This window comes from Scardinius erythrophthalmus (assembly GCF_964197995.2).
Source record: "Scardinius erythrophthalmus genome assembly, chromosome: 19".
Taxonomy (NCBI): Eukaryota; Metazoa; Chordata; class Actinopteri; order Cypriniformes; family Leuciscidae; genus Scardinius; species Scardinius erythrophthalmus.
This window is the reverse complement of record NC_138239.1, coordinates 5042880-5059969: the sequence shown is the minus strand read 5'-3', so window position 1 is coordinate 5059969 and position 17090 is coordinate 5042880. Positions and strand designations below refer to the sequence as shown.

The 17090-nt window shown below is 37.9% G+C and overlaps 1 protein-coding gene across 1 annotated transcript in view; it reads left to right on the top strand.

The window, feature by feature from the left end:
• alk (ALK receptor tyrosine kinase) overlaps positions 1 to 17090 on the top strand; it is a gene marked incomplete at both ends in the record, with an annotated part of 458249 nt that overhangs the window by 358738 nt on the left and 82421 nt on the right. Inside the window, one exon of the mRNA XM_081393742.1 lies at positions 14633 to 14760. Within this exon, the coding sequence (XP_081249868.1) occupies positions 14633 to 14760 (128 nt within the window). The remainder of the gene's footprint in view (positions 1 to 14632; positions 14761 to 17090) is intronic.

The window sequence follows — 17090 nt, the reverse complement described above, 5'->3', positions numbered from 1 at the left end:
CTCTGCATATCAAGGAGCAAGTATTTTATCATTGAAAAGTAAAAAAAAAAAAAAAAAAACTTAAATCAATTACATTGGCACAACAATAGCATGAACCAATTGAACAGAAGATAAAAAGTCAAGAAAATAGTGTTTGGGGTTTAACCCAGAATAAAGTGAAGCTAACAGTGACAGCTCCATTGAAGATCCGTGAATGAGAGGGGACAGGGGAGGAATGAGACCATCAATTCAAAAGCAACTGACACTCTGTGAAGAAGTGTGTCTTCTTAGATCTGACACCGCTTGCCAACCTGAAAGAGATCTTAACTTTACGCCTCACATTATGTAGTGTAGTGTATTTTATTCTAGAACGTAAGCAAGAAAAGAATATTATGATGAAATAAACTGAAGTATTTACATAGAATGTTTAAATGTTCAAATAAAAGTTTTAAATAAAGTTAATATATTCATATAAACTATTAATATAAAATCAATAATTTGTATGTACATAGTCTATGTATAAGATATTCAGTTATTATTTAATTTTTTGTGATCATTTTATTATTATTATTTACATTTACATTTTTGTCAGCATTATTGTTAACACTTTATTTTGATGCTCCCAACAGACATTCTACTGACTATAAGTAACTCTGCATGTACATGTCAACTTATATAACCCTAACCTAACAGTCTACTAATACTCTGAGAGTTAGTTGACATGTAGATGCAAAATTACTTAGTTAGCTGAATGTCTGTTGAAGGACCATCAAAATAAAGTGTTGACATCGATCGGTCGATCGATCGGTCGATCGATCGGTCGGTCGGTCGGTCGATCGATCGATCGATCGATCAATCAATCAATCAATCAATCAATCAATCAATCAATCAATCAATTAAACAAACAAACAAACAAACAAACAAACAAACAAATCTGATTCTATCAATCTGGTAATATCAATTTAGGATCCTGGCATTTGTATTGTTCTCTAAAATGGTCTACCAGCTCTTCCTAGCTTACCAAGGAGACGTGCTGTGTCACCCATCTAGATCCTGCTGAGACCATGATGAATCCTTAGAAGTGGAATCCTTCCAAACTCCAAAGATATTTCCATCCATCCATGTCAATCCATTACTAAACTGCATATCAAATGTTCACAGACTACTTCACGTCCATCAGACAATCTCTTCCCCCGAGTGGGCAGTTCTTGGCCAGGATAAGTGGGACAGACTTTCTGTTGTTTAGTCAAAGGTCTGGTTATGCAAGACTAGTGTGCCACCCACTACCCACTAAGCCACAGCTCAAAAACACTTTTGTGTGTGTGTGTGTGTGTGTGTGTGCAGATAGTACTAAATCTTTTCAGTCAGAAAAGAGTTTCTTGTTGCTTAGCAAAAAAAAAGTGCCTAAATGTCAAATGATGTGAGATATTGCAGAGATTACAGGAGTGAGTATGAACATGTCTGCACAGCGACACACAAGTCTGCTTGAGCTCATAAACAACCTGAGCTTCTTTCTACCGCTATCTTGTGTGCCGAGCTCTAAGTGTGTCAGACACGTTGCAAAACCAATTACAGGTATAATGTTATTAGCTCTGCCAGAGTAATTCAGTCCAGTGGATTTAAACTCACAGGCACCCTCGCAAACACACTCAGAGCCCAGGACTGCCACATTACGTTTGGCAGCTAGCAACCCAAAGCCTGATTTGTTCTGGCTCTCGTTCCTTCACAACTGGCATCCTTCCCTTGCTTCAACCTTCGCTCCACCCGTCCGGTTGGATGGAGAGAGACAGAATGAGGCGGGAGCTCATCCATGTCCAGTGACAGTTTAATGATGTCTGCTTGGTTACGTTCCACTTCCCATCACACACCCACTGTGTCCGGCTCTTTTTAACCGTACGATATTTACACACATGGCCGAGCGTTTCACCCTGCCCTGATACCCTTGAGCAGCTTGCGTGGGTTATATGAAGACTCGGGGCAGGATTGAGAGATAACACAGGTTAGCATTTATGTGCTGCGGATTACGTGTGTGTGTGTGTGTGTGTGTGTGTACCTCCGAGTCTGGAGTCAGGTTCTGGCCATTGAGGGGTTTGTTGGATAACACTGCGGTCAAGACCCAGATCAGTATCTCACGGTCTTGATAGATCACTGCAGCTTTTCCTGCTCTGCTCATATGTGTGTTGTTGTTTCTCCATGCGCTGGAGATAAATTGCATGTGCAGTGTACATAACTTACACAGTTTGATGCATTTCTGAAGGGGAACATAATATGTGGCTGGAAATAATAAGGGACTGGACTTTGGTTGGATGGTTTTATCCATCAAGGTTTGTTTGGGGATGATATACATGTTAGGGTAAGTTGTCATCAATGCTTCAATAATTTGTCCAAGAGAGACCAAGAGATGCAAACACACGGAGTGTGATTCAATGTTATAATTATGAATTTTTGTCATAATCCTGATTGCCATAATTGTACTTTTTGGTAAAATAATTCTGACTTTTTAAGTCAACTTTTTTTTTCAATTTTGAGTTTTTATTTTATAATTTCGACTTCTTTTAATCTCATACTTTTGACTTTTTGCCATAATTATGACATTTAACTTTTTAATCGCCTAATTTAGACTTTGTCAATTTAGACTTTTTATCTCATAATTTCACATTTTTAATCTTATACTTATGACTTTTTTGTCACAATTTCTTCTTTTAATAAAACTTTTTGTCATAATTGTAACTTTTTATGATAATTTTGACTTTTTCCCCCTTTATGTTGCAGAAATGGGCTCTCATACAAATATGCTTTGGCAGCTTGAAAAAGTTAAAAGTGATTTTCTGTTTTATCAGTTTTTTTATGGGAAAAATGGGAAATATTAGCTAAAAAGTACAGTATGCACACACACACACAATAACATATGGTCAAATGTAATGCGATGCTGCCTTCAATATTCAACAAATTTGACTAATCAGTCTTTATATATAAGTCTGTTTGACAAATTGTGTCCTATTAAAACAATTGCAAAGGAATCACCCGTGCCGACTCCTCCTCCAGCGCTATTAACTTACGAGGCAAACATCAGCCCTCAAAGGATATGCCAACTGGTGGTAAACATGCTCTTTTATTTGTGCTTTTTCACTTTCTTTTATTCTCTGTCACTTTGCTCTTGTTTGTTTTCTTTGTTCTTTTTCATCACTCACTAGAAATGTGCAGTGGTAAAGCTGAATGCTAGGAAGGTTTTTTCATATTTTGCGGTAATTTGCCTCAGATCAGGAGACATGAGCCAGAGACGGAAGTATACGGTTGTTAATTTTATTCTTCAGGGAATTATAACCAGCGCACTATGTATTCGCAAGCGTCTTCCCAAGGGCACAGTGTTCTGCAAAATAGTGCCTGGACATAAACAAATATCAGGGAATGTAATTGTTGCTTTTCCAGATGAATTGCAAGTGATTATACCAACCAATTAGCCCCGCTGACCCCTGCCACGACGTGACGCCAGCTCGCCCTCGTGAATTCACTTTGTTTCTTTCTTTTTTCAGTTGATGTCATCTTGAGAAAAGCAAAGGAAACGTCACTGCTCTTCTCTTGAGAACTGCTAACCGTTGGCCTGAGACATTTTCAGTTTGATTCCAGAGATTCCTGCAGCACATATATTAAAATGTTAACGGGATGCACATTTGATCTATATGACTGCGTCCTATCTAAAGTATCTCACCATAACTGCCCTATTTGCAACGACCAAGAAAAAAATAAATAAAAAATAGTTCTTGCTCTCTGATTGTATTCAAATACATTCCATTCCATTTGAGGAAGTACTGTAGCATTTATTTGGCCCACCTTGTCAAAGTGCTGCATCTAATCATCAGTTTGTGCAGTCTATCTCTGCCAGCTTGTTATGCGGCATGTGATTTGACAGTCAAAATCAATGCCACTTAAATGGGCGGTACGGTTTTTCTGAAGGCCCGAGCCTCTGGTTTGCCTCCTCATATATTGATCTCATCTATCTACTGTGATTCTGAGGATCCGTTGCCCTGGGCTTCATGCTCAACATTAGCATGCAAATGATGTTTTGTTCTTCTGAATAATGCTCTGCCTAATGCAGTCGGCCAGCAGTTTGAGGTGTCATGATAGAAGGATGCATTCTTGTTTATTGGAAAATATGCTACTCATTTATGTTTCTATTAGTTATTAATTGTTAATTGTGATTAAGGACACATTTATTATGATTATAATGTTAAAACAATAATAATGTTAAAATGATATTTAATAATAATAGTGCTAATAACAATTATATATTTAAGAAATATTTGCATGTATATACTACATAATTTATATTATATAATATAAATGTTTTCTATATAAATAACACATTTTTCTATATATTTTCTATATGACATTTTCACAGACACACACACACACACACACACACACACACACACACACACACACACATATATATATACACACACATTTAAATTGTATTTAGTAGTAGTAGTAGTAGTAGTAGTAGTAGTAGTAGGGTCCCACTTTATTTTAGTTGCTTTTAATTACTTTGTATTTACAATAATAATAATAATTGTAAGGTATAATTGTGTTTATGTAGTTTTACACAAAACTGTTGTTATATTGAGGTCAGGTTTGGTGGTAAGAGTGGGTTACTGTGCATTCATACCGCCGCCGGCGAGAGCGTCAAAGTGGCCGGAAGTCATTAGTTTTCAATGGCGAGGGCGAGGGCGGCCCGTTTTGGACGGTGAGAGCGGCGAGGAGAGTTGAAGTCAGGTCAACTTTATGGAAATAGCTTTGACGCATTTCGGCGGCAACCAATCAGAATGTAGAAGTCCTCCACCTGAGAGGATTCCAGAGAACGCAATCCTGTAAACATTGGTTTAAAAAGATCACGCCTTCGATCTACGTCAGAGCATCAGAGCGTCGCCGAATCTTTCTCCGGCTTCGTTGGCAGGGCAGCGATAGCGAATTTTGCCACTCTCGCCGAGATAGGTCTGACTGCAGAACCGCAGAACCATACGTCATAGCAGTGTGAGGACGACAGTGCCAGCCTAACAGTCTGGTGCCCGAAGTGGATACCATACATATCCACCTTACATATACCATACCTAAACCTACCCATCTCCACCCCCTGATCCCTAAACCCACCCCTAAACCTACCCATCTCCACCCCCTGACCCCTAAACCCACCCCTAAACCTACCCATCTCCACCCCCTGATCCCTAAACCCACCCCTAAACCTACCTATCTCCACCCCCTGACCCCTAAACCCACCCCTAAACCTACCCATCTCCACCCCCTGATCCCTAAACCCACCCCTAAACCTACCCATCTCCACCCCCTGATCCCTAAACCCACCCCTAAACCTACCTATCTCCACCCCCTGACCCCTAAACCCACCCCTAAACCTACCCATCTCCACCCCCTGATCCCTAAACCCACCCCTAAACCTACCCATCTCCACCCCCTGATCCCTAAACCCACCCCTAAACCTACCCATCTCCACCCCCTGATCCCTAAACCCACCCCTAAACCTACCCATCTCCACCCCCTGATCCCTAAACCCACCCCTAAACCTACCCATCTCCACCCCCTGACCCCTAAACCCACCCCTAAACCTACCCATCTCCACCCCCTGATCCCTAAACCCACCCCTAAACCTACCCATCTCCACCCCCTGATCCCTAAACCCACCCCTAAACCTACCCATCTCCACCCCCTGATCCCTAAACCCACCCCTAAACCTACCCATCTCCACCCCCTGATCCCTAAACCCACCCCTAAACCTACCCATCTCCACCCCTTAGATGCTTTTACCCCGCCCACTTCCGGCATCAGACTGTTAGGCTGGCGCTGTCATCCTCACACTGCTATGACATATGGTTCTGCGGTTCTGCAGTTGGTTAATATTGCTCTCGCCGGCGGCGGTGTGAACGTACAGTTAGGATGTAAGAGAAGGGTCAACAGTGTAATTATAGATTTAATTACATGCAGGCACTTTTTCAATATGAGTACAATGTAAAAAACAACAACAACATGTATGCACACATTGTATCAAATTATTAGTGTATTTGTTATTACATAGTAGTAAATCAGTTTATTACACAGCTCTCTGAAATATTTGATTCTGATTGGTCAGTAGCGACATTCCAAGGTGTGTTATTCCCTGCCTTGCAGTCACACATGACAAGTTACTCTATTATTTAGCAATCATCTTTCAAGACTCTAAACTACTCAGCCTTATCCGGATGCCAAACTAAATAATTGCATGTTGTCAATCATGTTTGCTAGGATAAGCAAAATGCCCATTTCAAAGCATAATATTGAATAATATACAGATTACGTTTTTTTTTTTTGTATAGCAGAGACATTCATATTCTGTTAAATATGGAATGCTTTGATGTTTTCAGTCTTTTGCTGCCTTCTTATTATAAGTAATCATCTTTATCAAATGCAGTATGTTTTTCTGCTGCCTTTTTATAAATACCTCAAATCAGGGGCGTAGCCAGAATTTTATTTTTGGGGGGGCCAATCTTAAAATGAGGGGGCAACTAATATATTTAAATATATAGGCCTATATATATATATATATATATATATATATATATATATATATATATATATATATATATATATATATATATATAGGCTATATATAAATATAGCCTAGGCTAGCGACATAGCTCGGCGATTATTATCTTTAACGTGAAGTAGCCTACGAGGGCGATTATAAAGTGTCAATCATGTCATCTTACTCAGCAAATATATAAAGAGTTTGGTTCCAAAATTAAATATATAGCCTATATATATTTATAGGCCTATATATATATGCTATATATAGGCTATATATATATATATATATATATATATATATATATATATATATATATATATATATATATATATATATATATATATATATATATATATATTTAGTTCCCGCAAAAATCTGTATTGTAGGCTATCTGGTCGGTGTTAAAGTCCATTTTTAATTTTTCGTAAAATGCGATATCCGTGCAGTCAGCGCACCATTCCACGCTTTGTAACCCGTAACGGCGGCGCTTTGAAAAAACCCGGCATCCTAGTTTCCCTTCTACTTTGTAATCCACGAAATAATAATAATAATAATAATAATAATAATAATAATAATAATAATAATAATAATAATAATAATAATAATAATAATAATAATAATAATAGCCTAATAATAATAATTTTGACGGCACTGGTGACCCTATGGTGGTTTCTGCGGTGGGGGAGAAACGTAGCCATGATCGAAATCTAATAATTTAGGCTACTTGAGGAGATTAAGAAGATGAGGCACGCGGGAGGAGGACAAAATCTCGACTGTTGCTTGTTCTCACCATAGACTGTAAAAAAAATGGTTCTCACACGACAGCATCAAACTTCTGTCACGCTGAAATTTTGACCCCAGGGGATCTTTTGAAAAACTTTCAATTGTTTTACTCAAAGTCAACGAAAAACCAAGCAGGACCAAGCCATTTTACAGCTGATCGCTGTAAAAAAAAGTTCAGGAGGTATTTCTTAGGGATGGTGATTTAATGTCGGCTATTTTTAGTCCAGTGCCTGTATAAGATTAGTATTGACCAAGTTCCGAGGCTGTCATATGTGGATCAACTTACTTTGTTGTGTATTTCAACAGTTAAAATATGAAAAATAATTTGTGTATTGATTCAATGGATTAATTGCATTTTGGAAAAAAAAAGTGTCATGAATTTATTGCATTTTGAGGGGAAACTAATCCTTTATTATATTTTAGAATATTTGAAAATCAAATATGGATTTAAATGGTTTTTTTTATTATTTTTATAACCTAAATATGCTATGTGAAAGTTTGAAACAAAAAATAGTGGTTTTCATCTTTCCACTCTCTTGGTAAAGAAAACACATTATTACTCAAATTAATCATAATGGATTTAAATGTGTGGTCATCACTGGTTGTGAAGGCGGTTCATCAATTGCAAACAAGTCATTGCCCATTGTGCCGATCTGAGTCGAAGTCTCACCGCTATTCCTGTGATGAAATATACGTTTCTGTCTCCTAGCCGCTTCACTCGCTGTCGTCTTGTAGTAAGCTGAAGCAAACTCAGATGTAGATGGCTTATTTTCTCCTTCTCGCTCATCTTTTCGTGCGTAATATTGCACTTTGCACAACGCTGCCATTCACCGCATGAACTCTCGATAATCTTCACGCGAAGATGACGGCATAGGTTACGCACAACACGTCAAATCAAGTTTGAAAACAGCCGCATTTTACCGCGCAGTATTTTGATTGGTCAATCTATCAATTAGACTAACACATCAACAATTTCTTATTTTTATTATTTTATTTTAAGCAATCAGAAATATGAGGGGGCCGGACATGTAAATGAGGGGGCCTAGGCCCACCCAGGCCCCCTCGTGGCTACGCCACTGCCTCAAATGTGTTTGTTTTCTTAAATTCATATAATTTAATATTCTCTCACGTCTCACATTCATTCCACTTCAACCCTCCATATTGCTCCACTAGAATGGCTGGTGCATATTTTTAGCTTGCATATATATATACACACACATATATATAAATATATATAGCCAATAACAACAGCTGCACTGATGCAAACAAACACCCACAGCAAGCAAAACACATTTTGTAGGTGGCCTTGGTGACCTCAAAAGTCGCTGAGGTTTAAACGTAACAAAGCATGAGACGAAACAGCAAAATCTAATTAAAGATCGTTAATGAGACACACATGATGAATTGACCTGCAAGAGTTGGTCGCCGCCCATATATTAAAGTTGATTTCGTAATGGCCGCCCGCGTGTCCACATGAAAAGACACTCAAAGGTCAGAGCTGGCGTTCCAGAGCTTGTCGGTCCGTATGATGATGTTTTATGAGCTATAGTGCTAATAATAATGAAAAAATGTTATCAGTGGCAGTGCTTATTAGTCATGTTAATAACTCTTGCTTGAGAGAGTTTTATTTGGAGTCGAGGGATGTCCCACAGGACACTTGATTAATTAGATCAAAATGTTTAATTGAGGTGCTACAGAGAAGCACAGATGCTTATCACAGCATTGGAGGAGAGCAGATCAAGAAGGTGTTTTACTGCTTTATCTCACCCTGTTTTCCATAATGATAATCTTCAGAATTCATTAGCACAGGAAATTAATACAATAATTGGACTGCTTGCTAATTTTGCAGGTGGTGATAACCCAATATACTTCCTGACCCCGGCATACAGAGAAGCGGTTTATTAATGATTGACTTTACATTATTCTGATTATTACATGGATAATACAAAAAAACTCATTTTTAATCTTATAATTATGATTTTTTTTTTTTTTTGCGGGGGGGGGGGGGGGTCATAATTTAGATTTTTTATCTCATAATTTACTTTTTATATCATAATTATGGCATTTTAAGTCATAATTTTGACTTTTAATCTCATAATTATTTCTTTTTGGTAATGGGGATGGGCTCTCATATAATAATAATACATGATAATAATTTGTTACATTTATATAGCGCTTTTCTGGGTACTCTTAGCACTTTACATAGAATGGGGGATGATGCGACGGCAGCCATATTGCGCCAGAACACTCACCACACACCAGCTTACTGGTGGAGAAGAAACAATGTGATGAAGCCAATCAGTATATGGAGATGATTAGGAGGCCATGATGATGGACAGAGGCAAATGGGCAAATATGGCCATGATGCCGGGGTTAAGCCCCTACTCTTTCGAAGGACATCCTTGGATTTTTTTAATGACCACAGAGAGTCAGGACCTCTGTTTAACGTCTCATCCGAAGGACGGTGCTTTTTGACAGCATAGTCAATCTATCCATCCATGTATAATGGAAGTAAATGTAAACATGCTTGAGTTACATGGGGGGGTTAGGTTATGGGAAACATTATCTTAAAAGTACAGTATATGCACTAACACACATTTAAAAAATTCTATGGAAAAGTATATCAACCAGGTGCATTTAGGTTACTTTTTTCAGTGTTATGATTTGCAATTAACACATTTTTTACTTATATACTATTTAGGACAGGTAGTATGCAAATTTAAACACAGCCCCTGTCTCTCTACTTCATTTTTGCATTACTCTACTGAGTCTATTGTTGTGCATATAAACTAAAACAAAATAAATGGATGAAACAAAAAGACTCAATATTCAACTAGTAGTAAAGAACACTGCTAAAACATTTTCTTAATCAGTATTATTCTTTTTTTATGGAATGGATTAGCTTGTATTTTAATGTATTTTGCTGTATCAGCATTTGACTACCTGGGAACTCATCAAGTTTGATTTTAACATGATTTTAGTGTGTTTTACTCTTCTTGAGCATTCAGTCAGCTGGAAAATGTCATTTTCTGCAACATTGACTATAATAATACACCATGGAGACAGACTATCGGTGAAGAGTTTCTGTAAAGCGGTGATGACGGCACCAAAATTATACAGTATATTAACAATGCCATGAGCATGTACTGTATGCTTTTATTATCATACAGTGCATCTAATGACAACGCTGTCAAATGCAATTAATATGTATGTATGATTGTAGGCTTCCTGCCCAGAGGAGGCAATTTAACCTTAAAATAGAGCTAAATTTGAAATTATACAAATGGCATCTCATTATTCCATGCAGTTCAAGACTTATTATTATGAAAAGCAAGTAGAACATGTATGTTACAGTAAGTCAGCTGTGTTTGTGTGAGCGTGTGTTTCTCAGTTGACTGCTGAAAGCATTGAAATCATTTTCCAAATGCAACCCTTATGATAATATATTACGCATTTGTGCACATGCATTATTCTAGATCTACAAAACAACATTAGCAATGATGAAAAGCAGAACTTTTGATGACAAGTTCAGTTCTCCGCTCACTTTTTCACATTTAAACATGGGCGTAGGTTTGATTTTAATTGCAAAGAGGCAGGAAGACAACCTGGGAATGTATATTTTTTTAAACAAACCACCTATTAAAGCAGTGAATCACAGGACCTTTATCATTTATTTATTTATGATCATTCGAAATGTTAGTGTTTAGAAAATACAATTAGGCCGTTAAAATAAGGAAAATAACATTAGTATCATCATACCATACAAATATTTAATTGGACCGCTGCCCTTTTCTTCTCATGATATCTGAGGTGAGGAACATATTGAAAAACAACAACAACAAAAGTGATTATAAACTGGTGATCTTCCTTCCAGTGAGTTGTTAACTTAAAGTCAATGACTTCAACACAAGAACTGGATCAGTATACAGGCTTTTGCACTGGAAGAACATTTTCATTGTATAACTATTGGTGGAAGTCCCCGCTTTTAGTTATAGGAACACCTTTTGGGGGGACTACATTAGCTCAGAGTATGGGTCTAAGCCAGCACAACAGGGACTACCAGTGATAGTGTACGTTGATTGGCCGAAAGCATGCCATGTGAAACACCAGTACCTGCCATTTTCAAAAAGATCACATAACTTATGCATCTACATTCCCTCTCAGTTATCGCGAAACCATTGACACAGCTCTGATCACGGCTTCCTTCATCCACCAGTTGTTGTTGTTGTGTCGCTCTAATGATGCCGCTGTCGGGCGGCTTACGTCACTTCAGAGTTCCTACTGGCAGTGCTGATGCAACCAGGAAAATGGCACCTAGGGGATCATTTAGTTCTCGGAGGACCGCCCTGGTGACTAGTTCCTATAACTGAGTTCTTATAGCTGGTGCAAAACCCCCTTATGATCATGAACCCTCTAATCAGGCCAGGTCACCGTGATTTTTCCAAGTAAAAGATGTTACTGGAACAACATATTTTGTTGACCTCGAAACAACATTACGATCCTAAAATGCATTCCTAACCTTATCCCTACTCCTCAGTGTTGGGAAAGTTCACTTTCTACATGAACTAGTTCAAAGTTCAGTTCACAAATTTTAAAATGAACTAGTTCAGTTCATAGTTCATACTCAAAATTTTGAACTAAGTTCACAGTTCCAAAAATGGACTAGTTCATAGTTCTTTTTTTCCATGTTGCTGCGAGATATTATTTTTTTAAATGATTTCCACAGTCCATATAGAACCATAGACAATTATTTTATCAGTTTTAACACTGAAGCTATGCGTCAGATTTTTCCCATCCTCACCGACCTTGTCATAAAACTCGTTTAAATGATCATACAATGCCTCCTTGCTGCTTTTTGTTTTGATTTGTAACGTAAGTGATGAGTCGTTCATGAACGATCCATTCATTGTGTCTGTCACGTGACAAATGAACGAAAGACTCGGAAGGTAAAGTAATTATTTATGTTCCCTGTAAACGATTTTTGACTGCATTATAATGATTTCTTAATTCAGAATATGATAAAGATTGTGTAGGTGGATGTGTTCTGGGAATTTTCCAGTTAATAGTATAACATTTAAAGCCCCTTAAATGAACGAAATGACTCAAAAAGATTTGTTCATTTTGATGAACGAGATCGAACAAGAGAGTCAGTAGACACTGGTGGCTGGTGTTGCCAGATTGGGTGTTTTTCCGCTCCATATTAAGGCCGGTTTACAGTGTATTTTAGCCGGGTTTTCACCTGGAAGGCTCTATAGAAATCTGGCCCTCTGTTGAACGAAGTTAAACTGAGAGAGCGTGCCGTTCACAGACACCAGAATGAACGAGTTCACAGTAACGTTCATCAGGCAGTAATGCGGTACGTTCAGTTCACGTTCACCCAAAATATGAACTATCGTTCAATGAACGCGTTCAGGCACAACACTGCTACTCCTAACCTATGCCTACCATTAAATTGACCCTAAAATCAGAAGGAAATGTCTTAATGAATGAAAACAGTTGTGAAAAAAATCTGATGTGTGTCAGATCTATGCAATTGGTCTTAAAGTGATAGGAGCTTAATATACCTGCAGCTGTCTTGTGTCATTACTGTTCAAGGACAAAAGAAAAAGAAAAACCCAAATCTGCTCTTGACTGAATAACTTCTTTAGCATTAATAAGGATTATTATGCATTTGATTATTAGTATTCCATACAGGAATACTGTTAGACATACCTGAGATCAGTTTTTATATTTATTATATCGCATTTATTTGTGCTATTGCTTGTAATTTGTTAATTTGTTCTTATTTTATTACTGACTGTTTACTTGTCTTTATTTAACATTATTTCTTAAAATACCATTTATTCAAGTATTTATTTATTTATTTGTATTGTTTGTTTGTTTGTTTGTGGTGGGGCCAGTGAAAGTATAAGTATAACCAGTAAGTATCATAAGTATCAACTCCTTAGCGTTGAGCTCTGTTTGTTTATATATATTTTCTTTAGCTCCTTTTGCTTAAAAATAAAGCTACAAAAAAAAAAATGTGAAGGGGAAAAAATAAAATGATGTTTAAAAATTTCTGCACCAGGAATGTCAATTGGCCCACCTTGCATCTGAAGGCTGGAGCCGGGCCTGCTTCTAATGCTGTGCCTCAGAGGACAAAGCAGCACTTGAAGTCCTGGAAAAGAAAATTTTGTATCTTATTGTGGTCATATTGTGAGCTAATAGTTTTTCTACAGAGAAAAACAGACTTTGAAACCTTGAATAGACTGAAACTTTGGCTACTGGATAATACTAGTGGACTCTTTTCGCATATCCAGGGTTCTCAGAAGTGGAAATCGTTATGGGGAAACCTCTCTAGTGGTGAATGGAAACTACAACAAATACAATTTGCATACAATGAATACGTATATATATATATATTTTTTTTTTATTAAATATCCTGTTTCACATCAAAATGACATATTGTGAAAGTAAATGTGGTTTTAAAACGGCAATTGACTTTAATGATGTGAAATCAGTCATACAAACACTGGATTGTTGGAAACTCAAATGTGGAACAATAATCTTAACTCAAGTGTATCCGAGTGCGTTATTTCTGTCAGAGATCTGTCTGTCTTCATTTCCCTATGATTGCTAGCTGTCTGCGTGTTTGTTTAGAGGATCACCACCCACTTAGTCATGGGTCTCGACTCCTGCTGTTGGAGCAAATCAGACATCAATGCAAATCCCACAGTGAGATGCGAAACAACAACACAACAGACAGGTTACAGGTCTGGGAAAAGGAAAACACAGGAGAGGGAGAAGAGAGAGGGAGGAGACTCAAATCATTGGTCACAGGCCACTGGCAAATTGAAATCTAAGCAATTTGCTTAATAAAATTAGCTAGGTCATTGACTTCCTTATGAGAGGTAGTTTGGTTAAAAACGCACAAACCCACAGAGCAACTGCGCATCCGTGCATTCTTCCACAGGTATCATCTAGTGGAGACAGCATCTGTACAATACACACATAAACACGTACCTGCCCATTGATTTCAACTGGCAGAGCTTCCATAAGCAGCGTGGATATCTGGAAGATTTAGGGAATGTGCGATACGGCAGCAGAGGATGACCCTAAAGTGGCAGAGGGGTCTGGTTTGGTGTCAGACGGCCAGACGTCTCCCTCTGTAAGATCTCCAGAGACTTTTGAACTGGCCCAAACTGGGGACGGTCTCCCAGGGGCCACCATGACCTCCTACAGCCCAGTGCGGGCACTGCATCAGCCCTGCTGCTGGGTTCTGCTGCTGATCTTGCTGGTTCTCTCTCTTCTTTTCAGCTGGGCAGTGGTACACCTCAGCTTGGGAGCTCGGAGCAAACCCTTCAGGATTTCTTCCAGCTACAGCCAGCCCGGAGACATGGAGACAGCGACCTATGACCCCCGCTTCACCACCAACTGCACCATAAGTGAGTGTTTTATCTCTTAGAAATGTTTCAGATACTGAAAGTACATCGTGTGTGTGTGTGTTTTTTTTTTTTTTTGTTTTTTTGTTTTTTATGCTAGTAGACTTTGGAAAGTTTTTCTGTGATTTGATGTCTTTGAAAACTCCACAGTCCAAAATCTATTATAAAAGCAAGCCTACTCTTTGATCCAAGTTTTGTTTTTTCACTGTCATATACACTACCCATCAAAAGGGCTTCACCCAACCCCTATTTGGTGGTGAACATGATTTAACCAAGTACAATATGTTCCTGCATCAACAGATTTGTTGATCCTGGAACAACATAATCAACCCATCAGATTTGATCGAAAAGTTTATTGTTTATGTTGTTTAGTCTTACAATCAGGTTTAGGTGCTTCTACATCAGTGTTATTCACCTAACCCACCTCTGATTTTAAGGGTTAGGTTATGGGTAGGGTTAGGTTTAGGAGTAGGGATAGGGATAGGGTTAGGACTAAAGGATCAACTACATATGTTAATCCATGAACTTAGTTCTTGGCCCAAAAAGTACTTAATATCAAAGAATGACAGGTTCTGTGATTATTTTTATTTTATTTTTTTTATATATATATTTTATCTTCTGCTTTAATATTAACATGATCAAAAGTGAAAATGGTTTATTGCCTTTTGATTTTCAGAAGGCGTGACTCAAAATTAGACTGTGCTCTGTTTAGTTTCTGTAAAACCTCATCAAGTCATAAACTTTCAATATAAAATATTGCAAGTGATTGCAGGGCAGAAAATTGCAATGCAAATGTGTCTGAGTTTCGAATTACAAAAAAGTACAAAAAAAAAGTCACATCATTTTTTAACCCAAATCATTTTGCAAACCTTTCAATCAAAGGTAGAAAATTGCAATGCAAGTTTGGTGCCCAGAAGCAATGCGATTGCCTCACTGCAAATCTTTGTACAAGCGTATTACATGTATTATTTTTTTTTTTTAACACTCAGCCTATATAAGGAGAGCAACTACCTCGTGCTACTTCCTCATTTGAACTACAACATTTACTATAGAGCATTCATGCTTTTTAGATCAACGGCAGCAACTTGAATTTTTCCTCTTTCTCCCTGTTTTAATTTTCTCTTTTTTTTCTGCTCTGTGCTTCCTGATTCAATAACTGGCGGGGAAATTGCCCATGTCTGACCGCAGGGAACAGAACGCTGCTTGTCATGCAAATTCAGAGGCAGACAGATCTCTAATTGTTTCAGGGTTGTGTAGCTCGGTAGCCCAGATTTTTTTCCCCCCAAACAAATCCCTCCGGGGGTCACTACGTTAGACAGGCTGTTCTCGTCCTGAGGCACGCTGTGTTCCTCTGTTCTTGCTGCTAAATGCCCTCTCTCTCCAGCTCTAATCCACCCTCGCTTGCCATAATAGATATTAGCAGATTGACATGCTTTACAGCGTAGCTTGCCTTCCTGAAGCACCTGCCACTAGAGCTCGAATTACCTGCCACCCCAGAGTGTGTGTGTGTGTGTGTGCGTGTGCGCAAGAGAGATGTGGTTGATAAGGCTTGAAATTTCCCTTAATGAAATGAAGTAATTGCTGTAATCAAAAGAGCTGTAACTGTGACCCTTTTTGCTCTATTTTGGCATATAAGTTTTGCTAAATGATCTAGAATTAACAGAAGACAAAATAAGACAAAAACATTTTTATGTTTTTTGAAGAAAGTGTGAGCGGTTGAAAAAACTCTAAGTTGTGGGTGGTTGTTTGCATGAAGAATTCAAATTAGTTGCTGAAGTGTTGTGCGTGGTTGTGGTGTTGAGCGTTGCCCTGTTAAACTAGTATTTTTAATAAATTAAAAAGGACTGCTTCAGGGTTGCTGTCAGAGAATCAGTTTAATTATTTAGCGATATATGCATTCACAGATAAGCCTACAGATTGATTATCAAAAAAAGAAAGAAATATAGAATTAAACATTAATTATCTGCATGATTTGCCTTTGATCATGACAATCAACATCGATGTACAATCAGCTTAATAGAACTTGTAAATATTGTCTTTAGTAGCTGAAATTATCCCATCAAATATTAAAAGGAATATAAACGCTTAACACTTAAAAATTAGGGATGTCCCGATCAAGTTTTTTGCCTCCAGTCCGAGTCATTTAATATTGAGCATCTGCCGATACCGAGTTCCAATCCGATAGTTGTGTAAAATCAGTGTAATGTATACAGGGACAGGCAGAGAGTTTCTCAGGGGCTCAAATGTAAAAAAAAATAAAAAAAAATAAAAAAGGGGGGCATATCACCTGTCATGATTGCAGGCTTATACGGATTTTTATACGAATTTTCATT